The sequence below is a fragment of the Melanotaenia boesemani genome, chromosome 19 (genome assembly GCF_017639745.1).
Source record: "Melanotaenia boesemani isolate fMelBoe1 chromosome 19, fMelBoe1.pri, whole genome shotgun sequence".
NCBI lineage: Eukaryota > Metazoa > Chordata > Actinopteri > Atheriniformes > Melanotaeniidae > Melanotaenia > Melanotaenia boesemani.
The window spans coordinates 22803635-22830038 of NC_055700.1; the positions used below are offsets into that span (position 1 = coordinate 22803635).

At 39.5% G+C, this 26404-nt stretch overlaps 2 protein-coding genes across 12 annotated transcripts in view; one reads left to right on the forward strand and one right to left on the reverse strand.

The window, feature by feature from the left end:
* vav2 (vav 2 guanine nucleotide exchange factor) overlaps positions 1-18799 on the forward strand; it is a 221603-nt gene extending 202804 nt beyond the window's left edge. For 2 of the 11 annotated variants that reach the window (XM_041970979.1, XM_041970976.1), the window contains 19 exons: positions 2675-2743; positions 2890-2976; positions 3788-3876; positions 3962-4094; positions 4495-4509; positions 4816-4925; positions 5079-5180; positions 6243-6331; positions 7164-7177; positions 7286-7304; positions 7734-7861; positions 10037-10108; positions 10327-10388; positions 10651-10767; positions 11228-11315; positions 11403-11526; positions 15049-15135; positions 15499-15653; positions 18224-18799. In XM_041970979.1, coding sequence (XP_041826913.1) covers positions 2675-2743; positions 2890-2976; positions 3788-3876; positions 3962-4094; positions 4495-4509; positions 4816-4925; positions 5079-5180; positions 6243-6331; positions 7164-7177; positions 7286-7304; positions 7734-7861; positions 10037-10108; positions 10327-10388; positions 10651-10767; positions 11228-11315; positions 11403-11526; positions 15049-15135; positions 15499-15653; positions 18224-18271 — 1608 coding nt within the window. In that variant the 3' untranslated portion in view covers positions 18272-18799. The remainder of the gene's footprint in view (positions 1-2674; positions 2744-2889; positions 2977-3787; positions 3877-3961; positions 4095-4494; positions 4510-4815; positions 4926-5078; positions 5181-6242; positions 6332-7163; positions 7178-7285; positions 7305-7733; positions 7862-10036; positions 10109-10326; positions 10389-10650; positions 10768-11227; positions 11316-11402; positions 11527-15048; positions 15136-15498; positions 15654-18223) is intronic. The other 9 variants (XM_041970981.1, XM_041970982.1, XM_041970978.1 and 6 more) reach the window with 8 other exon arrangements.
* A 646-nt stretch (positions 18800-19445) lies between these two features.
* Positions 19446-26404, reverse strand: part of LOC121630592 (coxsackievirus and adenovirus receptor homolog) — a 30165-nt gene continuing 23206 nt past the window's right edge. The window contains exon 8 of the mRNA XM_041970989.1: positions 19446-22169. Within this exon, the coding sequence (XP_041826923.1) occupies positions 21977-22169 (193 nt within the window). The 3' untranslated portion in view covers positions 19446-21976. The remainder of the gene's footprint in view (positions 22170-26404) is intronic.

The following is a 26404-nucleotide window of genomic DNA, read 5'->3' on the forward strand; positions in this document are numbered from 1 at the left end:
TTATGGCTAAGCATATGAGTTTATGAGTTTATGCTTCTGGGGGTAATGAACTGAGGTGGTATCGAGTGTTTGCGTCAGGCGATTGCAGGTCCATGGCGAGTGATGGGGCTCTTGAGCGCCGTTCGAATCGAACCCCTGCAGGAGTCGCAGCCAGTCTCTCAGGTCAAATCAGCTGTGCACTAATCAGATTAAACACACCCCATTTCACCGCCTTCCACAATTTTGCAGGAGAACACTGGTGTGTGCTGTGGCCTCAGGGCATGTCAAATTGACAAGCACGCATGTGTGTGTTCATGCAGGTCCAGTCATGCCTAGGGGTGCTTCTTCACTTGACGTTACAGAGATACTATCACAGTAGCTTTTACTTTTTGGTCATGGTGTGAATAGCTCTCTTCATCTTTTATGTGCAGCTCTCTAAATAAAATGAATACAGCACGGTCATTTCTGATGTAATTCCCCTCAAGCAGAGTTTGAATATTTGATGAATGTGCTGTATTTTTGTAAAGCAAGGCAATCTTGTAGTATCTTTCATCCCAGCTCCAGTGTTTTAGATAAAAGCAGGTACATAATGCAGCTTTTTTCTGCAAAAGCTTACTCTAATATTGAACAGATATAATGAGTCAGACTTAGTAGTATCAAGACTAGCTTTGCAGGGAAGACTAACTCATTTGTGGTGTCATGAGGAGGACTATACTAAATATAAGCAGGGGCTTATCAGTCAACAAGTCTGTATTTTTATCCATATATCTTTCATTCTTGTGAATTTCTCCTAACTGAACCACCAAATGAATCAGATTAAACATAATCTTAAAACATAATATATGTTGTTGTTGCCAGTGATTATTTTTAGATTTAGATACAGGATCTGAAGGACTCACAGCTTTGCCAGAATATCCAGTGTAGTGTAAATATGTAGGCTACTGCACATGGGAATCCCAGGAATAGTGTTATTGACCACGTTTGCTCTGCTTCTTTTTTCTTTTTCATGTCTTATTCCACATGCGGGATCAGACATTTAGGAAACCAGGTTGAACAGGGCTGGTGAGAACTTAATTCATGCTGCTCGGGCAGAAAACATCCGGCAAGCCTCCTGTTCAAATGACTTGTTTGTAGGCAGGTATATCCCATTAAAGGCGAAATAACAAGATTCTGCCTGCAGTATGGTGGGTTATGTAGAGAAAATGGAGACAACATCACTTCATATTTTAATATTCTAATCAGTGTGTTGCAGTGCAAATACATGTAATATCAATCTGTATTTTACACTAAGAATAGGTGCTACCTGAAGTGGGCATAGCCTGATAAGGGATGTAATTTGACTTCTTAGAGGCTGCCAATGGATACAAAGATTAAAGGATACTATCTATCCCTCTTTGCCTGGTTTTTACTAAAACAACTACTTATACAGGGCAGGTTTGATACAATAAGAGACATTTTTCCGTTTACTGTTAATGACTCCTTCAACCATTTGAGCTCTGTGTCATTTTAAGGTTTTTTCTTGAAAATTGAATGTCATGAAATGTACATATCTCTGCAACCACAAGGTCTATTTGAATACTTTTGAGTCATAGTAAAGGGAACACTAAGATTTGTTGAGATGTGTAAATGTAATTCCTGGTGAAGATTAGATGAAGATGGCACATAGCACAAATGAAAAAAGTTTGGTCTTGCCTGAAAAAAAATAAAAACTTTCAGGATAATAATGTGCCTTTGGATGGTTGCATCTTCTTCTCTAAAATCATTGTACAATATGTGAACATTATCTCTGCAAAAGACAACTCTTATAAAGTGAAGCAGAGCAAAATTAGAGAGGTTTGAGTTCAGGCAGTTCAGACGGGATATTTAAAATGGCCATTTAGGCACATTTTGACATCATCTGTTCATCACGCCTGAAGACGTTGCTGTCAGGTTTTAAAAGTTTGCAGATCAAAAATGAGCCACAGGTTTACAGGCTAATGTCGGATTAGCTGAGGGTGCTAGCCTCATTGATAGTTTTTATGGTGTGTATACATCCTTTACTTATTTTATCATGGCATGGATAAAAGAATCAACCCAGTTATAAATTACATTTTGTATATGTAATTTTTGAAGTTGTGACTTTTTAAATCGTACACAATAAATACACAATAAACATTTATGTGTGATTTTACACTTTTATTATTTTTTTTATGTATGCACGGATTTAGACGGATGTGTACATGTGCACATGAATCCTAACTGATAGCTCTGTTACATCATAGAAAGCTAGTGAAATGTTTTTGTTTATTTAAAAGAAATAAAAGCAGTGAAAGATTATTGGGTCTTGTTGTTTTTGCCCCCTGGAACAAGGCGTTACTGCTCTGCAGCTTTTTATAAATCACTCCAATAAGCCAGTGGAGAATATGCAAAGTAAATCAAAGCAATTTAACATATGTATTATTGATCTGCTCCAAGAAAGACTGCATGATTTGCAGGAGGGAGAAAAAAATCTACAAATGTGTTGTTACCATAAAAAAAAAAAAAAAAAACAATCTCTCCAGCTTCCATGAGTCTGCTGTCGGCTTTGCTCAGCAGTCTCTGCCACACCAATGTCTGGAAAGAGCAGCTACCCACCTCTCTCAACAAATCACTAATGTTTGCATCTTGTTTTTTATATTTTATTTAAACAAAATAGTGACAACATTTATTTCTGCAGGAACTTCTCAGTCATTCAACTGACCGACCTGAGAGACAGCAACTCAAGGAGGCTCTGGAGGCTATGCAGGTCTGTGTTTACATGTGTGTTCATGAGTGGCCATTAGAGAGCATTACATAACAATCCTAAAACGCTCCGAGCCAAGGCTTTATTTAAGATGAGCAGAGTGGGTTAAATTGCATATGGCTTAAAGACAGTTTGCCTCTCTCTTTCAGGACCTGGCCATGTACATTAATGAAGTGAAGAGGGACAATGAGACTCTGAAAAAAATCAGTGAATTCCAAAGTTCAATAGAAAATCTTGTAAGTACTACAGCCTCCTTCACTTGCTCTCATGGAGAGAAATAAAGATGCTCTGGCTTAATTCATGATTACAGACCTGCTGTTTGTACAAGTTAAATCCTCTCATTAAAACACTACAGGAGACAGGATTGTAGATCTGTGTGTTTTTGTCTTCGTTTAGTTCACATGAAGAATTATGGGCTGTTTAGAAGTGGGAAAAGTTGGAAAAAGCGATGATGCTCTTGTTAGAGTGTCACCAGGCAAAGCCACTGGGTTTTCATGCCATTTTTGAGGTGGATGTTAGCAGATATGAATAAAAAAGTGTTTAAATGCCTGTTTCGCAATAGACTTGTACATTAGGGAGCATTAAAAGAATTTTATGCATGATGGGATTCTCTATTTGTTTTTGCTTTGAACCAGCAAAACATAAAGTAAAATCTAAATAAAATATCCCAGATGTTCCTAGAAATGCAAGTAATTCCTAAATAAGACCTGTTCAATCTTCCTCTTTTGGATGTTCAGTACAATTGTTGTCCTAACCTTCTTTTTAAACTTTTCTTCTGAGAGGTGCTACTTCTTATAGTTAATTACAACCAGCAGCAGCTTTCCCTATGCCACTGCCCTCTTGCAACGTGTTGCATCCTAGTTTACTTCAAACCAGTCTATGAAAACATGTTTTATGCACTTTGTATTTATTCAAAAGATAATTTCAGCTTTGCTTTGCTAGTTTATTAAAAACACTACAACAGAAAAATTAAACAGTTTCCTTTAATTCACTTCCTGAGTGTCAAAGTGCAGCAGTTTGATGCCGTGCGTGTATTTGTGACCTAAGCAGCAGGTGAAACTGGAGGAGTATGGCAGGCCAAAGATTGACGGAGAGTTGAAGGTGTGCTCCATCATCAACAGAACAAAGCAAGACAGGTGAGCCTGAATCTGACAAGAATAATCACAACTAATTAAGATATTTTCTCAAAGCAAATTGACATATGTACATGTTTATCTTCAGGTATATATTCCTCTTTGACAAAGTGGTCATTGTCTGCAAGAGGAAAGGCTACAGCTATGAGCTAAAAGAGATTATTGAACTGCATTCTTATAAAATGTCAGATGACCCCATGAACAACAGGGACATGAAAAAGGTAAGAAAATCCTCGTCTCTGGTTTGAAATGAGACGGAGCAGAACTGTTTCTGACACAGCGAGATCTGAGTAACGGTAGCCTTGCCCATGCACATGATGAAACGGCCTGTATAATCATTACAAATGTTGCCCTTGAGCTGAAGGAGCTTGTTGATGATGATTTCAGATACAGAACATATGCGTAATGCATTGAAGCGCCAAATGTGCCTTGTGCTCAGCCTTGCTTGAAAGACCATGTAAATGCAATCAAGGTCACTCAGGATTCATGAAAACATGCTGCAGTGCATTGCGCCATCGATCTAACAGGGCTTTTTTTTGTTATGAATCTGCATGTTTCTGTCCTTGGTTGCATGTGTAACTGGGTCTTTCTCTGGTGTCTTTCTTTTTGCATGCTTACCAGTCAAGTGGAAAAATGGTAAGATCAAGTGACCCCTTTATTTAACTAATTTTCTTATCGAGGGCTATTTCTGGAAGCGGAAATCTTTGGGTGTCATGCCGTCGTTGCACATGCACCTCTTGGCTATGTGGTTGGCTCTCCAGGATTTGCTCAGATTCCTCACCAAAGCATGTAGAAGATCTAGTTTTGATTTAAATGTGATCATATGTGATTACAGCAGCGAACATAGTTAACTGAAAGTGTCACAAACTTCTTTGCCCATCTCTGTAACTTCCATCCAAACATCTTTCTTCCATCTGTTCTACACTCACTTTCTCTCCCCAGTGGTCGTACGGCTTCTACCTGATCCACCTGCAAGGGAAGCAGGGCTTCCAGTTCTTTTGTAAAACCGAGGAAACAAAGAGAAAGTGGATGGAGCAGTTTGAAATGGCAATGTAAGTGTGACTGCATGGATGGAATGTGTTAAGATTTTCATTTCAGTGCAGTTGCTTTTGTTGAAATTCTGTTTTCTTTTTATGTAAACGGAAAATGTGACAACCTGTCTTGTCAGATTTGTTAATTTCAAGCAGAAGTATTTACTCCTTCAGGTCCAACATCAAGCCAGAAAGAGCCACCGCCAATCAGCACAACTTCCAGATGCACACATTTGATGAGAACACCAACTGTCGAGCCTGCAGGAAGCTCTTGAGGTAAAGGCTCTGAAAAAATCTCATTGAAATTTCTTTATTGTCATTCACATTACAATTATCCCCATTAAAACAAGTTCATAAAGTAATACAACCTGGTTAACTAGCTGAAGAGACAGCAGACGTTTTCTATGTGATTTAGAGAAAAGTTTCACAGCAAACCAGTAAACAGGTTTCATGGTCAAAAGAAAACTTCATTGGAATTGTTTAAGTACTTTTGGAAAGGTACAAACTTTTCCATCTTCCCTTTTTAACAGATGCAACCTTTATAGTATTTTTTAAATAACTACAATTAAAAAATAGTGTTTGGTGTATCTGATGACCTTGAATTAACAAGTTGTAAGCTGTTTCCCATCACTGCTTAATGCAGTCCATCTTTGATAAATGTAGTTCTTAAATCATTTCCCAGTTAAAAAAAAAAAAAAAAAAATAGGAAATTATTGTAGACTTAAATCTCCAGAGATATGCAACTGTTTGCCAATAGCCCTTAAAAGTTCCAGATCTCTCCTTGGTGTGACTGCAGCTGATGGATATTTTTAAACACACCACCCACTGTATGCCTGAACGCGCTTCCTCTCATCTCATGTGAGAATGCTGCTCCACTGCAGTGGGGATAACCCACCCGTGTCATGGATCACCACTTTCACCTCTATTAGAGTAAGCCGGCTAAACTCCATTCTGTGTATTGACCCACAAATTTCATGGCTTTGCTGACCTAAATTCACAGAGCCGGTGGAGGCCGGGACCAGTGCTCTAGATGCTAATTAGTGCTGCAGCCTCAGTGGATCCCATTGTGATTTATGGCACTTACTTTTCTACATGGCAGCTGATGCTGTAACAGCGCCCATAACTAAAACACCTCTTGAGTGCTGGAGCTTAAATGGAGCGAGTTGACTTTGTGATTTTAAAGACTTACACAGTAGGAAATGATGAAGGATCGGCAGCCACGTTTGCAAGACCGGAGGAACAAGCATCAGCCTCCCCCCCATGTGTTCTTACAGGAGGTTAATGTGTGTCTGAGACACTTCCTGTTTGCATTACTGTGTTTGTGTGTGTTTTCTCTAGGGGCATTTTCTATCAGGGCTACTACTGCCCTCGCTGTGGAACAGGAGCTCACAAAGAGTGTCTGGAAGTGATCACCATCTGTAAAATCAGTAGGTGTTTCCTTTATAGAAGAAAATGTTGCTCAGTTGAAGATTTAGGAGTCAAGGAACAGTTTGAGGGAACTGCATGACATACATCACACCCACTGTAATTTACACAAGCTTAACCTGCAGCCACAGAGCAACCATCCTGCCTGTGGCTGCATCTCCTAGCAGGGAAGTGGGGGAGGATTGGAAGGTGGGACTAATTCATTGTGTCGTTGGGTTTGGTACCAAAGAGAGGGAACAGCAACGGGGAGTCAGAAGAAATCATGTGACTGTCATTTCATACCCTGGAGTGTCTTTATATGTAGAATTATTTGCTCCAGTGGTTTGCAACCCTTTTGCATAGTCTCAGCTTGTGACCCATCATTAGAAGTTCATTTATCTAAAAAAAAAAAACTGCTGAGCATGTTGTATAATTTATCTTAAAACCTGTAGTTATTTATTAAAATTTCTTGTTACCACAGTTTTTTCCCTCACTTTGCTGCACATGTAATCATCTCACTGCTCGCTGAAGCCAGTTCAGTACAGCTGAGTCAAGCTGAACTTCTAATTTAATTTTCAAGAGCTTTTCAACACCTCCCCTGGTTCTTTAGATAAAAACCCTAACATGTAGTTAGCTGTATATTACGACTCTAGAGGGCGGAGATGAAAGCACAGATATAGGGACTGAATTAATGAAAATACAGATGGAAAGTAACCAAGTCATGCATGTGCAACTGCAATTATGTTTGACATAATAGACTCAAAACATGAAGAATTTACTATACTGATTTATAATGTTAGCTAGTTTTTAAGTCCTCATCCTAACAGCCTCCATGTTTTTTGCACCCTGTTTCAGATCCTCTCGACTTGGTGAGTAGAGCCTGTTCATCAACATTCTGCAGTACACTTGTCATGAACTCTCTCCTGTAAAAGTAAAGCACAAATAATGTGTGATAAAGGGTTTTTTTTCTTTTACAGGAGCCTGGCATGTCACCAGGTAAAAACACCCCCAGTTACTCAACACTTTACATGTGATGCTGAATGTTCTGTCAGCAGTCAAGTTTGTTTAGGCTGCTTTCAAACAGCACAGCTTTCTGTTGCCATCTAGTGGGTAGCTCTGTTGTAGCATTACCAACCATGCACGTAGTGTGAGTGGCACTGCAGCTCTTTAAATATGATGAGTGTTAGAGTTTTTAATCTATTAATCTTTGAAATAAGAAATATTTATGTAGAGAGAATGAACTGCAGTGACAGATGATTTCTTTTTGATTTAAGGCATCTTTTAAGTCAAAGTGGACTAAGGTTGAATCAGCAAAAGCCAAATTTAAGCTCATTATTTTGTGGCAAATGTATCATTTAGTGTAAAAGATTTATATGCAAACATCAAACCAATGTGCACAACTTGATCACCCAACTGTGTTTCCAGGTCCTAAGATGGTTGCAGTTAGGAACTACCACGGCACACCAGCACCTCCAGGGAAAACACCTCTCTGTTTCCAAACAGGAGATTTCATTGAGCTTCTAAAGGGAGATCCGGACACCACATGGTGGGAGGTACCGCAGGCAATCACTTTAAACTGAACCCATCACCTGCTTTACAAGCAACGTGTGAATGGGATTTAGAAAATTAAGCTCTATTGGGTTTGCAGTGATGAATGAGTTTGAGTTTCCAGCACCATCTTCCATTTACTCTAAACAAGGAGAACACACCAGAAGAGTTACAGCCTCTACACACTATACAGTTTCCACCCAAACAGAATATAATCCAACTTAGCAGTGGCCTCAAGCCAGCTCATTAGCACATTCTTTCTCATTGGCTTAAACTGTACAAATGTGCCATCTTGCATGAATGCTATGACTTCCTGGAGTCTTGTTTTCCCTGTGAGGATGCATAGCAACAGGCTGCTGGAAGTCAGCAGCATGGCCAAGAACTACCCTTCCATTCAACCCCCAGGCTAGTTTAGATAAAACTAACAAGATGGAACAATAGGTTTTAGATTTGTTCAGAGGTAGACCATAAAACTGTTCATGCATAAAGTAAAATCAAAAGAAACAAAGGCCACATGCTATTTTTGTTTAGGAGGTTGTAGTGTGAGGAAGTAAAGGTAGATCACTAAAATACCAGAACTGTCCACACAATAACAGTGCATATACAGGGGAAGCTTATACTGGTGCAGCATGCCCTGAGCATTATTTCTACAGTCAGCAGCTTCATCTTAGAGCAAGTTGAAGAGTTTACTGCACCATTATTTATCCTGTAGCTGAACATTAGGGGTGCTGTACCTGCAGACCTGGAAGGTACTCTTAGGTAAGTTATCAGTGAGGAGATGGAAGCTGTGACTCTACTCACCGCAGGGTCTTTCAACATCCCTACTGAATCATTGACTTTTATACGCTAATATCAGGCTAGCTATTCTTAGAGTGTTTCAGGGCAACTTTCTGATGCTATGAATTTATCTCAGCTATTACTCTTAGTTATCCCTTGACAACATGGCAGTTTAATCTCTGTGTGATGTCAAAGGGCGTGAAACGCTCAGAATCGATTGCTTCAGGCAGCAGACAGTGAAGGCACTTCAGCTTCTGTCTGACACTGATGGCTAATCTTGACAGATGTGTTTCTTCTTAGTGACTACATCATCTACCATCAGTATGTGATGTGATGAACAGCAGAGATTTTCAAGACTGGGAGGCAGGGATTCCCCAAATGGGCTCCAAACACTCTTAAGGGGATGCTCAAAGTGAAAGATATATTATATTATTGAATTACTTATAAAACAATAACAGAAGAGCCTATATGTGTGAGGTTCAGTTTAAGAGACTTCATATATCTGTTAGATTTAAAGGAATTTTACCATTTTTCCCAAAAGAAACATTAATAGAGTTGAAACAACCAGAAAGATATGCAAAACAAAAGCAAAACAATCTCAAAGACAAACAAAAATACAACAAAGACACAAAAAAAATGAAAAAAATATAAAACCAAGCACAAAGAGATACAAAAATACCACAAAGAGGGGTAAAGGCAACCTCCAAGAGACACAAGACAACTGTTTAGAGACTAGATTGCAACAAAGATTTACAATATTACCACATCAAAACACAAAATGACAATAAAGAACTTCTAAAAGACCTACAATAAAACATAAAGCAACTATAAAGAGACACACCAATCTAAAAGAGAAACTCATCATGACAAAAAGGACAGAAAAGCCAAAAAAGTGACAAAAATACTCATTAAAAGATTTAAAATGGCTATTAAAACTAATAAATGTCACTCATAAAACTTATTTGTTGTTGTTTGTTTTATTTTATTCTGAGCATTTGTCAAATTTGGCCTTGGCTTACTCGGTGAGCTTCTGAGATCAAACAAAATAATCATTAGCATCTCATAAACAGAGAGGGATTGAGCTGAATTACACCTCTGATGCATGTAACGTTCATTCAGGGAGAAGTGAATATGCCATCCTTTAAACTTTTTATCGGCATACTTTCAGGTTGTTTTCTCCTCAGAAAAATAGGGCAGAAGCGCTTGTTTCTGATATTGCCACTAGGGGGCGCCAAAGCTTCACATTTGAAAACATGATTATTTCTTGGTGTTGCTTTATGAAGCAATGTTTTACAGTGATTAGTCATGATGATGGTGTTTTCATTTTTTTTCATGCACATCTGTGCAGTGTCCTCAACTTACACTGCCTTTTTCTTTTTTTTGTTTTTTCTTTTTTGCTGCAGGGAAAGCTCATACAGACACAGAAGAGCGGCTTCTTCCCCAGCTCATGTGTAAAACCTTGCTTGGACCCAAAGGTAAAATACTCACACACAGCAGGAAGTCAGTCATTACAGCACGAGCTACTTCAGAGGACATCACAGAGCCCTTGTTTCTCTCTTAAGTCACCATTTTTACTGCCTGTGTGGCACATATAGCTTTTCTAGATGAATCACTTCAAAGCTGTGAAGTTGCTCTGTGCTTTAACTTGTGGTCTGCTCTGTTTTTTGTTTTGTTTTGTTTTTGTTTTTTACAGCCTTTCCAGTCATTATCCAGCCGGCAGTCCTCTAGGGAAGCAGACTACTATGGATATCCCTGGTAAGACCTTCTCTGTCTTGTGAATGTAACAGCCTTGTACATACTGTACTCCAAATACCCTCAGCGTGACTATACAATAATTACTTCACATCTCTTATTAGTGAAAATGTGTTTGGTTAACAACGCACCAACAGGCTGCAAAGGCCCCAGCAAAAGATTAATTACAATTTGGTCATTTAATGATAAGTATTTATCAAAACTTTCACGCTATCTTGTAATATAAACTCAGACATCACAACTTTAATTCCCTGCTCGTCTGTAGGTTTGCAGGGAACATGGAGCGTCAGCAGGCAGACAACCTTTTAAAGTCTCACAGCAGCGGGACCTACCTTATCAGAGAGAGGACAGCGGAGGCGGAGAGGTTCGCCATCAGCATCAAGTAAGTGTTCCACATCTTGCTGGACAGGAAAATTTCAGTGGGAGGGGTGTTTTTTACTCCCCATCTCGTGGGAAAGAAGGAAGCCCCAGTCAGCTCTTTCAGAGCATCGTTTAGCTCCAGTTAATTAGCATTCAGTAATTGCCTTTTTCTTATTATTTTAGTGGATTTTGGGTCACTCCTCTGAGAGAATACATCCTACAGACAAATAATGTTTCTGCTTCTATAGGAGCTGTCATATCATTAAGTGTTGGGAGAGGAAATGCATTTCCACATTCATATTCAAGTCTTTCAGAAAGGTGCAAAGAGGCTATGGGGACCAGCTTTTATATGCTAAACAAATCTGACAGTCAGTCTTAACTTTAGAAAGTGACTTCATTTTAGTCTGGTAAATATTCTGAGCAGCCAAACAACCACATTACAGTCACAAACAACTTTCCCTCTATGGGGTTTCTCTTTGCAGATTCAATGATGAAGTAAAACACATCAAAGTCATCGAGAAAGACAGCTGGATCCACATCACCGAGGCCAAGAAGTTTGAGAGTCTTCTGGTGAGACACACACCCGTGCTCCGCCTCCAAAACAAAATGTTTCCAAGCAGATAAAACTCCACGTTTGTTTGTTCTTTTCTTCATCAGGAACTAGTGGAGTACTATCAGTCCCATTCGCTGAAAGAAAGCTTCAAGTTGTTAGATACGACATTGCGATACCCCTACAAGTCCCGAGAGCGCTCGCTAACACGGGCCAGCACACGCTCACCAGGTAAACCTCCCAGATGTTGCCTTTCATCCTGCTAATAAATACCATTCAACACACAGCAGCAGCATCCATCTGTTACTTAAAGTTTGACTAATCCTGCTTCTTCATTGGCTTGCTGATGGAGTTTGTTTACATCTCGGTTTTACAGAAATATTTTTTATCAAATTTATTGAGTCTATTAAGTTAAAGGGATGATCTATAAGACTACAAATGGACCTGGTTGGACTATTAAATTTATATTAGTGAGTTTTTGTCCTTTAAACCTAACTTCAGATGATGTTTCAGGTAAGAATACAGTTTTTTTTTTCTCTCATTTATTGCCATAAATTTGAACTAACTGGGTATAAAAGGGGTTTCTTTTCATGGATCATAAAAATTTAGTATAAGAAGTGGTTTTGGGGGGAGGGTGGCTTATGAACACCTAGAATTCCCAGAAAGACAAAAGAGAAAGGCTGCTGCCATTATAAACTGGACCTGGATAAGTGGTGGATAAATGTTGTTTTGATTGTTTTTGGCCCTGCACCGACTGCACGCTTTTCCAATATATCTACCTATGCAGATTTGTGTCAGAGGAGGTTTTTTAATATGCAGGTTTGCCATCTTGGCTGTGTATTAAGAAGTAAGTGAGGGTTAAATAACAGACAAGACTACCTCCCACTCCCTTTGTCTTCCCTGCACGTGTTTTCCTGCCAAGGCCAGTGATTGTTTTTACTCATAAAGAAACCGAGGGCGGCCAAAGGCGAGCAGGACAGAATAGGAAGACAGCAGTGTTAAATGATAGAGAATGACAAAGGGAAAGTCAGCTCACTTGGAGGTTTATGGAGCCACTGAATTGGCTGGCCTCTCCATCGATTAGACTGTGTGAAAGCCGCCTGTGGCCGGGCGCTGGCTTCTGTCCTACAGCGCTCTGTCTTTGTTCACTCTGCATAAAGAATGAAGTGGCCACTGCAGCGATGTTTTCCCCCTCCTGTTTGAGCCGGATTTGAAAGTGGATGGTGACAGCTCTTGATCTTGACTGTATTTGAAAGAGCAAAGAGGGGCTTTTTTTCTGGCTTCAGTTGCCTCACACACACAATAATACAACCTCAATTCCTAAAAATATAGGACACTGTGTAAAATGTGAGTAAAAACAGAAAGCATTGATTTGCAAATCCAATCCACTCATATTTTATTCCCAATACAACATAAACAACATACCAGATGCTGAAACTAAGACATTTTACTATTTCATGGAAAATATTAGCTAATTTAGATTTTAACGATAGCAGCGCATCTGGAAAAAGTTGGAACAGGATGATGTTTAGCATCGTGTAGCATCCCCTCTTCTTTTCACATCTGTCTGTAAACATCTGGAAAGTGAGGAGACCAGTTGCTGGAGTTGTCCCATTCTGGTCTGATGCAGGATTGTAGATGCTCAACAGTTCTGGACCTTCGTAATGTCTCTGGATTCTGTTCACATATGGCATCTTCTTAAACTTAATCATTGCACAGTGAATTCAGTTCACAGACAATGATTTCTGGAAGTTTTTCTTTGCTCATGCTGTGATTTCCTGTAGATAATCATGCTTGTTTTGAATGCAGGGCCCAAAGATCATGAGCATCCAGTTTTAACTTTGTGCCTTGTCCCATAAGCAAAGAGATTCCCCTTAATTCTCTGAAGATTTTGATATTTTACACTGTAGATGTAGGGATCTTCAAAATCTTTGAATTTTATTAATTAATTTCACAATTTTTAGACACAGTTTGTCTTAAATTAGTGAATCTCTGTCTGCCTTTATATGCTAACAGCTAACTGTTGCCAGTTGACCCTGTTAGCTCTCAAATGCTTCTCTAGTTGTTTTTGAATGGTGCTAATTACTTTACCATTCTTGCACATTTTCTGACTTTTATAAGATGTGTTGCTGCCATTAAATTCAAAATTTTCTAGAAAATGGTAAAATGTCTCAGTTTTAACATTTGTTTATTTTCTATAAAATATGAGTTTAACAGATTTACATGTCATTGCATTCTGGGTTTTTTTTTTTACATTTTACCCAGTGTCTCAACATTTTTGGGGGGAATTGGAGGTTGTACATTAAAACAGTCGTGGGATTAAGAAAAATCTAGTCATTAGAATCTATGAGCGTACTGTATCGTTTAGCATACTGTATCATGAAGCATACTGTATCGTTTAGCATACTGTATCATGAAGCATACTATATCGTGTTGCATACTGTATCATGTAGCATACTGTATCATGAAGCATACTGTATCATGTAGCGTGTAGCATACTGTATCGTGTAGCATACTGTATCATGTAGCATACTGTATCATGTAGCGTGTAGCATACTGTATCATGTAGCATACTGTATCATGTAGCGTGTAGCATACTGTATCATGTAGCGTGTAGCATACTGTATCGTGTAGCATACTGTATCATGTAGCATACTGTATCATGTAGCGTGTAGCATACTGTATCATGTAGCATACTGTATCATGTAGCGTGTAGCATACTGTATCATGTAGCGTGTAGCATCTTGTATCATGTAGCATACATATCGTGTAGCGTGTAGCATACTGTATCATACTGTATCGTGTAGCATACTGTATCATGTAGCATACTGTATCATGTAGCGTGTAGCATACTGTATCATGTAGCATACTGTATCATGTAGCGTGTAGCATACTGTATCATGTAGCGTGTAGCATCTTGTATCATGTAGCATACATATCGTGTAGCGTGTAGCATACTGTATCATACTGTATCGTGTAGCATACTGTATCATGTAGCATACAGTATCGTGTAGCATACTGTATCGTGTAGCGTGTAGCATACTGTATCATGTAGCATACTGTATCATGTAGCATGCTGTATCGTGTAGCATACTGTATCATGTAGCATACAGTATCGTGTAGCATACTGTATCGTGTAGCATACTGTATCGTGTAGCGTGTAGCATACTGTATCGTGTAGCATACTGTATCGTGTAGCGTGTAGCATACTGTATCGTGTAGCGTGTAGCATACTGTATCGGGTAGCATACTGTATTGTGTAGCGTGTAGCATACTGTATCATGTAGCATGCAGTATCGTGTAGCATACTGTATCGTGGGGGTGGTAGCACCTGGGGCCAGTGACATCTGCAACCTTTGTTTGAACTGGGTTTGTTTACCACATAAATATTGTCTAGGAAGTTGGTTGTGTTACATAAGAGTGTACCAGTACAGTCAATGATCTTGTGGGTAATCTTGTAAGATTTTTCTGCATAGTACAAAATAAATCCTGCAGTTGGAGCAGAATTTAAAATGTCTTCTGGACTTTGACAGGTTGTTCTGATGTGACCACAATGAACAACAGCTATACACCACAGTAATTTGCACATTTTTACATCAAATAACAGTTTCCACTCTGATTCTTTTTGTAATTTCAAATTCAGATTATCTGTCAAAAGTCTCCTAACTCTGCATCTCCAGCTCTGCATGCTTGCACCTCAAACATCTTCCAGCATTATGTCCTCCTCTGTCTCTTTCTTTCTCCTCCTCTCAGCAGCTACCTGCGCCTCCTACAACTTCTCCTTCCTCAGTCCACAGGGCCTCAACTTCTCTTCTCAGAGCTCAGCTCCCTTCTGGTCAGGTACTTCCTTCTCTCTTCTACCCTCTCGCCTGTAACCACTGATGAAGCTTATGAGCTCTCAACCTCATTACTTCTTCTTTGTGGGGCTCTTCATTAACAACATTTCAGTTCTGCCCAGGACGCCAGGATGACATTTCCTTATTAAAGCAAGAAAAGGAAAGCAATTTCCTCCCCTGTGATGCCACCATTTGTTCTCCACTCGTGTCTTTTTTGTGACCGTCGACCCGACCACCTTTCCCCGTCTACATTCTTCACCACTAATTATTAGCAATATGTCAAGCACAGATGTAGTTTTTCATCTCTGTAGGTGTGTTGCATTTTAAACCACAAAAAAGTCTGAGCTCCCATTGTTTCCTCTGATAGTGTTTACTCCCCGGGTGGTCAGCACCGCAGTGGCCAGGTATAACTTTGCAGCGCGAGACATGAGAGAGCTGTCCCTGCGAGAAGGAGACATCGTCAAAATCTACAGCAAGATCGGCGGAGACCAGGGCTGGTGGAAAGGAGAGGCCAATGGAAGAGTAAGTGTGGCCGTGAACATCTCTTTGAGAAGGACGTGCTAAAAGCCGGTGATTTTCAGCACTTAAGGTTTGGGTTAAAGGAAGGAAATGGAAAGAAAAAAAAACCAAATCCTTTTACCTTCAATAGGTTTGAACAGCACAACACTTATATGGTCTTTCTGGAGACCAGAGAGATTAAAATTAACAATTAATCCATTGATCTTTTAAAAAGAAAAAAGTCCTAAAGCAGGTGGTTGGAAGGGAAGAGTAAAACCTGGCTGCTGGGAGATATGCCAATTCAATAAGCAGGCTGTAAAACTGGATGTGATGTCAGCTTCTTATTTTAGGAATGTTCCCCATTAAGCCGTAAATTTGACAACATTAATGCATTGCTGAGCCAGACAGAGTATCCACTCAGCTCCTGTGTCACTCAACCAAACTTTTCTCCTCTCTCCTCTGCAGCCTGATGTTAAAGTGGGCATTTTGAATCCGTTGCTTTTACTCCACTAAGTACCAGTGTGGGAAAAATAAGCGTTTAACTTTTTCTTGTCAGTTGTTAGATGAATCTCAGCGCCTTCACTCCTCATCGGTGTGTATAAACAACAAAAACATGAACCTTCTTAGTTCAAGCTTTTGCTTTAAAGGGACGTCTCAGTCTGTTGAAGTAGGATTATGTAGAGTCAGTTCTTACCTGCTGTCAGAAACAAGCAGAACACTCTCGGTTTGGAGAATCAGGAAGGAATTCTGATGGGCAGCAAAGCTAACAGCCACTCGGGATCACAGGTCAAATATTTAAACTAAAGCAACTTGTATCTCAAATATTTCTGTGTCTTGAGCTAACACAACTTACACTGCTTTTTTCCAGACAGTTGTTTACCTTGTCTGTATTTTCTAAACCAACAAACATCTATGTTGCTTCCTGTCATTGCACACTGGCTGCTCAACGTATTCTGCTGATGCTATGATGCTACGCGTTTGTTTTTCTGGGGTTTTAGTCACACCTGATACTGGACAGCCATCAAATAGTGATGCAAATAAACACAAACGCTATTCGGCAAAGAAAACAATGAGTTTACCCAAACCAACATGCAGCCTTTGAGGTTTCATTTGACAGCTCTGTATGTTGTCAATTGCAAGTTAAACATCGACTATTCATAGCATTTTCCTTTAAGTGGGAAACCAAAATGTTTTACTCAGTATTCAGACTCTGGTCCCACAGACAAAAACAATGGCAATTTTTTTCCAATGTCACCCCACAAACCTGCAAAACAATTTTTTTAAAGGTGAATAAGTCACATGCTCATGCATTTGCAGGAGCAACTGATGATAATGATGGAGCTTATACACCACATGGCCCCTGGTTGATCTCTTTAAATCACTTCACTCACTGGAGAGGTTTGATAAATTAAGTAAAAAATGAGTAAGGGATAATGCCTGTCTCCGCGTGGTCCATTAATTTCTGATAATGGACACCTCGAAGGGCATTATCCCACTTATACCATGGTCACTTACGAAAGAAATAAATATTAAATCAACTATTAATACGTTAATGTTGTTTTTTACTGCTAAGTTGTTCTCAAGAAGCGGCTGAGTGGACTATTTTGTTTGTGACGCGTTGTCAAGGTAACCAGCTCTGACAGAGAACCTGCAGCTCTGTCTGGCGTGTCTCCAGTCTGGCGTCTGAGTTTCTGTTGCCAAGGTTACAAACAAGTGGTTAGCCAGCGCAATAATTTACAACAATAAGGCTATTTGACCAGAACTTTTTTTAGAGGTGTCCTATAACACTTTTTAATGGACACCCTACAGCCAATCAGAATTGAGTATTCACTCAGACCATGGTATAATTTCTTTTAACATCATTTACTCTGTTTTCAACAAGTAAAGTCTGAAACATGTCAGCTGACTATAAACCTGTTAGATCCCAACAACGTATGCTAAAGTCTTGCACTACTGGGACTTTATCATAGTAATTAGAATATTATTGAATCAGCCAGTTCTTAGCCAAGTATAAGTACAGTTGAATGAGTCCAGCCAGCAGTACTGCTTCCCCTCTCCTGTATCATTCTGTAATATTTGTAGAGATCTACAACAGCTTCATGTATTGAATTTTAGCATTTGCTTCAAGAAAATTCAGACTCCCAAACAGGTGTCATAATAATGCCTACATACTATAATATCTACACATCCCAACAGGTATAAGTGGAGCTTTACCAAAAGATTTACCATATATACAACCTGTTATTACCTCTGTTAGTTCAGTGCTTGCTTCACTATTTGAAAATGTTGGGGAGGTTGTTGCCTAGCAACAGCTAAATCAGTTGTTGAAGTTGCCTTAAAGTGTTTTCCCAGAACTGAGGCAGTTATGTATATATATTGCACATCCTCTGGCAAAATTCATGTAGACAACAGTACTCAGGGTGGTCTCAGTTTAATGTATTCATGCAATGGACTCACTTCACTGTTTGCAAATGTTTATCTTACAGCCAGCCCGGCGTTCAAAAAGGCACATGAATGAACTCAATTAACATTTTGTTTACTCTGGCTCATATCAAAGCAAGCGCGTCTCAGAACATCACTGTTTCATGTTGCAGATTGGATGGTTTCCCTCGACCTACGTGGATGAAGAAGGAGTGCAGTAAGGCTCGGATGCTGGTCCAGCTCCTTTTAAATCAGGAACCATCTTCTATCTACTGTCCTCAGAGAAAATGACTCACTATTTTCAGGAAAAGAACAGGAGGAAAAGAAGGATTCGTTTGTTGTTTTCTTTTGCTGGATGCTCATTTTTCAGCGAGGCTTTTTAATCCCATTTCTGTCTTCAATTACGCATCAGCTTTTGTTTTTTTTTTACAAGATGTCCTGTTTAATCTCTGTACAGAAAAGAAGAAAGATGAAAAAACTGTCCTGCTGTCTGTTGATCTCTGTGTGCTGTGCAGAGACGTTATTTAACCGAAAACTCTGCAGAAACAGACTGTTGATAGCTTTACTTTAAAAAAAATCTCTCCTTGGTTGCAGGTCTGTGCAAGGTGAATTAATTGTACAGTATAGATAATTTATTGAATAGAGATTATTATCATTACTAATGAATATTGTGGGGAAGTTGGCTTAAGCAAAAAAGAAAAAGATTAGAGGAGAAAAAGTAAAATACAAAAAAAAAAAAAAAAAAAAAATGCTGTGTTTTCATGTCAAGAGATTTTGCCTTAGTTGTCATGGTGATGCCTTGTGGGCTGACACCGATGGAGGGAATCAACTTTGTGGACTGGTTTTACTTCTCCATGTATGCATGTGCCCATGTGTGGCCCACACAATAAAACAAACACACACACATAAACACACACACACACACACCTATGTACAGTATGGTGCCTTCGAAGAATGCGCGTTGCTTACTGAACCTCAGCATCAGCCAGTAAAGAACATCGCCATCCCCAGAAAAGACAGCTCGTCCACATGCAGGGACTCCACCGAAGGAGGGGACAGGCACTGATACAGCGTCATGGGGACAGCTTGCCTTCTGAGCCCTCACAAAGCATTCCTCCTAAGTGGAGACTGGACGGACTCACAGAGACAGCTGGAGGGTTTTTATAGCCACAGCAGTCACAAACTCAGTTCACATCTGTCTTGGTGTCACAAGCCCGTGGGTGCAATCAGCTGGATGTGAAAGGGAAACATCAAGATATTCAACTCCAAAGGCCATGTCCCACTTTGTAATCTGATTTTATTGTTCATTGTTTCCAGCACAGAAGTTCTTTTTAAGTTGGAGAGCTGAGGCAGCAGCTTTCTTTTTAATTATTTGAAGCCAAATTCAGTGTCTGCATGATGTTTGATTGTTATGATTTTTGTACTTTGCCTTACTTTTTTTAAAACACTTGATCAGGTGACAGGATTTTTTTTTTTTTTTTTACCCTTTGATGTCAAATTGTGTGAAATTCATTTTGGTGCTGCGTCAAAAGACTTTTTTATCTGAAGGAAAAGTTTGTGCAAGACATAATTCCACAGAAGGAGCTCCTAATCACATTTGGGATTTTTTTTTCTGGAGTTGCAGTGCTTAGTGTTTCCTTTTATTCCCACTCATTTCCTGGTGCCATAAATACTTCTCAGATGTACAGCCATTTGCACCGAGTTGTGCTGGCATACAGCTCTCACTTTTGCTTGACAGCATAAACGAATCATCTGGCTTTTAATTAAGAGTTCTACAGATATCCAGATTTTGTTATCTTTATAAATATTCAGTCTCTTGACCTACTCTGGTTAATGGCCTTACCTTCATTCTTGAAGGAGACATATTATGCCCCTAAAACTCAGGAGAGATAATCAAACAGCACTTGTTTTCACATCTGTGGATATAGTGTATGGATTTAGGGCACTTAAACGTACCCTTCTTTTCTATGGGGTTTGCCTTATTTAAGAACTGTGTTGCTTTTTATAACCAGTTGTAAATTCAGACATTAAATAACCATTCAATAACCTGTGAAACATGTTACTGTAAAAAAGAGGTAGTTTAGGAGCTCCCACTGACACACACAGCAAATCGAGCTAACTAGGACAAACCAAGCTGCTAGAAAAATACTAGACTTGTAACTCTGTTTACTTATTTCTCTTGTCTAAAATTCAGCCACAGACATCTGGAATTAATGCTTTTTTTTTGCAATGAATTGACTCAGAGTGTTTAGAAATTAACATACACATCATAAGTGATGGAGTTATTCTCATACAGGCTTGATAAACCCTGGATTTGACTTGTTTTTGTTCTTTTCATGTTTTTAGAGGCTAACAATTAAACATTCTGCCTGCTAACTTTGCTTCAAATGGGCTATAATAATTCGCAACAAGTTAGATTTTTTATAGGGCGATTTAAAACAATGTTCTAGTAAATATTTAGGCCAAAAACATACTTTCTGTTTAACTTGGTGTTACTATTGGCGGCTAGCTCCATAACCTATGCCCAGGCCTCACTTACTTGCTTATGTACTATGTTTGTTATCGTAGGATTCCACTAGGGGGCGCATCATAGAGTTCAGGCTGGATAGAGTGGCTGAATTTGTAGGGACTAAACATGGTGATAGAAGAGGTTAGTACTTGGTTCATTTTGAGATCACAGGAGAAATATATATCAGCAGCAGCACTGTAGACGGTATTTAAGGCCCCTAAACTAAACACATTAAACTTCCCTTTATTTTTACTGCTGTCGGCCTTGTGACCACACACTCGGTTAAAATAGTTCCTGATGGTGCCCCTAGTGGTTAAATGCATATTACAGCTTACTAGTACGTAATGTTAATTCCTGAGGATGTACACAAACAAAGCTTCAAATAGAAAATATGCAAGGCAGCCGTGATAAACAAGCATATTTGTAATTAAGAACAAGTACAATCTCAGCCTTGCTGCTTATTTCTTTAAGCAAACTTTGTAACTGCAGATGAGCATTTGCTGTTTATAGTGAAACATTTTGATTTCCATCTGCAGATGAACAAAAAATGCAGCATGATTGTCTTTATTTTTCACTCTGAGTGACATATTTTCACATCACCCAGACGTCCCAAAACAGCAACAGTGATATTTTTTTCTCTTTTTGTTGTTGTCAGTCAAATCAAAATGAGCTCTCAATCACTGAATGGGATTTGTTTTTCTTCATAATATGTCCCCTTTAAGATTTTCCACAAACATGGATGAAGTAGTAGTCTTTATTGCTTTAACTGGGAAAGTAAAGACTACCATCTTGAAGGTGAAGAAAACAGTTTAGTCATGGAAAAGAAGTTGACCTTCCGTCACACACTGCACTGAGAAGTGAAGAGCAAACACTAAGCACATCAGCTCCGGCTGGTTCGCAGTGACAATGCTGATATGTTTGGTTTCTAAACTTTGACTTTATGATGTGTGTTTTTGCAGAGGCTACTCACCCTGAGAAACAAAGTCCTACCACTGTGTGGGGGGGAGGGGAGGGAAGGGTGGGTTGGGGCAGGGACTGGGGGGCACACAGGAGGCCTCCATGTTGTCTGGATTGGGGCGTGATGGTGGGCTTTGTAGTCGCTTCTTATGTAGTGGACAAAAACCCATTGCATGTGACCATTAATGTCAACTCCTGTCAGTTCATCCTGGAAAAAATACGTACCTACTCGTGTACATTTTCTTTTCTTTTTGAATGGTTGAGTATTTCTAAATGAGGTCTATCATGAAATAAATATGTCTTTTGATTTAAATGTGTTATTTGTAGGCTTATTGTCCCACTTTTTATTACATATGTTCACACTGTCTCATCTTAAACTTTCAGCTATTGTCCTGAAGAATCGTTTCAAATATAACAGATGGAGGTAAAAATCTTCTTAGTTCAGTTCTGGTGTCGATTATCACACTGCACATCCAAACTTGTCATATTCGAAAGGTACGTATTCGACCGGTGTTGTTCCTTGGCTGTTGCCCCCGTTAAAGGAGCTCAACTCGCTGCCATCCACCCGACAATAAGTCGCCTCTGGGCGCTGACCGCTGCTCCGGCCTGTATGTCGACTGACCGGGCGGCTCTCAGGTGGCAGCACATCCTCCCTGTTTGACATCAGAGCAGAAGAGACAGATTTAGTTTAGAGAATTAAATGCTATTCGTGGTAAGATAGATGTCAGATATTGCAAAAACTTCACATTGGAGAAGATTTGAAAGTTCCCACTTTATGTTAAAACTGTTGAAACTGAATTTTCTTTCTCTGCACACTCATTAAGCTGCAGGTATTTCCACAAGATAACTGAATCTGATTGTTTTGGTTGACTTCTGTATACTTCTGTCCTTTTCTCCCAGAGTGTGCATACAGTATTTACTATGCAAAATAATGCTGCCCTCTAGGCAAGAGAGGAATCTCTGTACTTGCCTATTTGGAGGTTCTTCCCAGGGGTGCCTACTTTCACAGAGACCCTGCTTTAACTTTCTCTTCTTCCAAAGCAAAATATTCACTCTGGTGGTTCTTTCAAACACCAAATGCTGACGAGAAGCCGTCTCTTCCCCAGTCAACAATGCTGCCAACTTTCAAGCACAGGAGCTGGGTTGCATTTTGCATTCATGTATGGTTGGTAAAATCAGCTGGAATCTGCTTCTCACTCAAAGAAAACAGTCATGCAACCAACTGTGGCGATTAAGGGAAAATAAATGTTTCTCTGGTGGAATAATTCAGAGCTGCTATAAACAGGGCCAAAGGTAAGAAATTAAATTAAAAAGCAATTAGTTATCTCATTTCCAGGCTATTTCCACACATTTTGTTCTACTGGTGAAGTTATTTGTGTCATTGTTTTACAAAAAAAGTTGAAAACACTGAATATGCGTGTAATGTTAGCTTCAATGAGCACCAATAGCTTTTTATTTATTTTCACTAGCAGTTCATTATTACAGGAGATTTAAAACAATTTACTCAGGGATTAAAAAAAACCTCTTAGATTCCTCCAATTAATTCTGTGATTTCTACAACTATTAAATAGCTGTGTTGTTATGAAAAATGTAAATAAAACTGAATGCAGTGATTTGCCAATGTCACCAACCTTTATTTTATTTATAGCAGAAGGTAGGAAACATCTAGTGTTAAAAGTAAGACATGACTGTTTCATGAAAATATTAACTTGACTACAGCAACACACCTAAAAACATCTCAACAAAAGAAAAGCAAGTGATACAAAGAAACGACCGAAGGATGTGCTGCCATAAATTAGGGCAGCTGTTCTTGAAAAACAAAGATCGGCCGACGTACTGCAGAAAAAACAAAACTAAAAAGACAAAATGTGGAGCTATTTTAGAATAACGTGCCTCAATATAAAATAGTTGAATATTCAAATATCTACAGAACATAATATCAAACTATATGAAATTGGGTACAGCTGAAAGACAACGCTGGCCTTCAGACATTACAGCATGGAAATCAGGCATGATCTTCTGGTGATGTTGATAGAAACAAAAATGTCTAAGTTAGTTGTTTTGTAGTAAACTATATAGCTCGGTGAACCATTTATGCACTTACAATAATATAATTCATGCCAACATTAAAAATTAAATCATCATTGCGTATAAATATACCCAGAACTAACATGTGTCCACTAGTTAATTATTTCTTTCCCTCGTATTACTAATATGTGGCCACAAGTTGGAGTTTTTTTTCTGTCGATGTCATCAGAGGAGCTCCGTACATCACTGCATTACCTCAGAAACACTCCCAAAAATGACTGAACAGTTTACTACAGGGGTGCCCAAAGTTGGTCCTCGAGAGCTGCTGTCCTGCAGATTTTCCATTGTTTCCGGATTCAACACACCTGACTCAAATTAAATAGATCCAACAGCCTATTAAGTTTTAACTATTAAGTCAATGACTCATCAATTTGAGTCAGGTGGTTTTGGAGCAGGGACACATCGAAAACCTGCAGGATTGTGGCCCTTGAGGACTGGAGCTGGACACCCCTGGTTTACTACATCCTTCAGACTGAAAAAGAGAGACCATCTAGCTTAATGTCAGCACTTAGTTAGCCTTTATCTTTGATCATATAATTGAAACAGCCAGCTTTCACATTTGGAAAGGCTCCATCAGTGCTGAAAGGTATACATATTATAGGTTTATGAGCAAAATTTATGCCCATCCAGGCAATGCCGCCTCGGGGGAATGCCTTGCATATTTCAGCAAGACAATGTCAAACCATATACTGGATCGATTGCAGCTGCATGGCTTCATAGTAGAGGAGTCCAGGGGTGTGAGACAAAGATGCTGATGGACCGTGTTGACAAATGTAAAAATAGTTGGGCACGGTGTGGACATTACTTGTGTCAGGAAGGCAGAATAGTGGCAGCAGGTGGCAGATGCTGTCATCGCAGTGTCAGAAGAGGAGACACGCCATAAGGCATCTGAACATGTGGCTGGATATCTCAGTTGGTAGACCATCCGTCTGCCATGCGGGAGATCGAAGTACGAATCTTTCTGTAGTAAATTGCTTTGGAGAAAAGTGTCTGCTAAATGACAGTAATGATGCCTGTAATTTAGTCATTTTTTAAAATTTATAAAATAAATATGTACAGATATGAGCTTGGTACTTGATTATTTAGTGTTAAATAATGTTTCTTTCTAGTTGCTGGGTGCTTCAGCTGGGTGGGCGGTGCAGAGGGACACAATCACCGCTATTAACAAGGTGGACAAGGAGTTGCAGGAAATAAAGACTGTCTTGAAAGAAATTGGGACAAAAAAAAAAAAAAAAATGTGTAAGAATAAATAAATAATGGGTGTTTCATTAGTGTTGAATCACTTCTAGACCTCCAGCCTTCAGTCTGCGTCCTGCTCTGCTGGAATGAAGGACCAAAGCTACTTTTCCCACTGACTGCTACATGTTGGCAGCAGACTGTCACCCTATTTAGTAATGATGCGAAGTTCGACTTTTTTCACTAACCCAAGTCTTTTACTCTCGAACAGTAAATCTTGAACGAGTCATATCGTTCATTTTTACAGCAGGTGGCATTGTAAAAAAGTCCGCGATTCTCAAGCAGTAAATACTGAAGGCAACAAAACTACTGGTAATGCCACAAGCAATTCAAACCATGTGAAAACGTAGGGAAGCAAATACACACTACAATAAAGTGATTTGTGTCCTACATCCTTCCTGCCATTGTTTAACAGCTCAACAGTGACTCGGTAGCTATCACGTGACAAATGAACAAGAGACCGATCAGAAAGCGAACGTACTGCTGAGCTTGATACAGCTTGAGCTGTGAACGAACGAAGGAAGACCCGTTCAGAGACCGAGTTGCCTGTCACGTGACAGAGAGAAGAACTAGAGAGACCAATCCGAGAGCGAACGTACTGCTCGCCAAACAGCCTGAATGATGAACGAGAACGAGACCAAGAACGAGACCGTGCAGCCCGAGCTGTCTGTCACAAATGCCTGAGCAGCCTGGCTGTCACGTGACAAAAGAACGAGGACCTGAGGACGGACCTGAGCGAGTCCTGAGCGAATCATTTCTGTTTCCTGTCCTGACCTACTGACTGAGTTTATGCAGCTTCCTGCCATGTGGCGAGAGGAGGTACCGCATGAAAATGAACGAATCGCTCACTGAGAGGACCCGTTACTCCCGAGTCATATTAAGGATTAGTTCATACTGAATGAATCGTTCGTGACCGACACATCACTACTATTTAGCTGGGTGGATTTTATAACATGTAGGCTTTCTTTCACAATGACAGAACATAATTTAGTGGTTGAGGTTCTTATTAATATCATCTCCCTTTTAATGAAAATCCTTTTTTCTTGTTGTTGTTGTTTTTTTCCCGAGTGTGCGCTCTTAGGAGAATTAATATCAAATGTGCATCTTGATTCATTTCTGCAAACAGCTTTAATATATAACATTGTGCAGAAATAGCTCACATTTTACAGCATTTCTTTGATTTTATTTTGTGCCGTTGGTGTCACCATTTCCGATTTTGCTAGATTCTGTGCGTACACCTGGGTCAGAGTTTGTGTGGAGGTAGGAACATTTTCCCGCCAAGTTTGGTTTTCATAAATCCCAAAAGTTGACTGTTATTGGCGTACACCGGTTTTTGTTCCTACGCAAGATTGATCCATGAGGCCCCAGGTGTTTTGGATCTTCCATTAACTAAAAACATTTGGTTGCTCATGAAACACAAAACATAAGGATGAGGACTCAGGACTGTTAAACAGCTAGAATTTTCTGTGTCTCTGACGGATTCATTTGTGTTTGGGTTTCTAATTTTAACATTTACCTTTTAAAGCCACCTTACTGTTCAATGTCAGACTTATGGAAGCTGTAA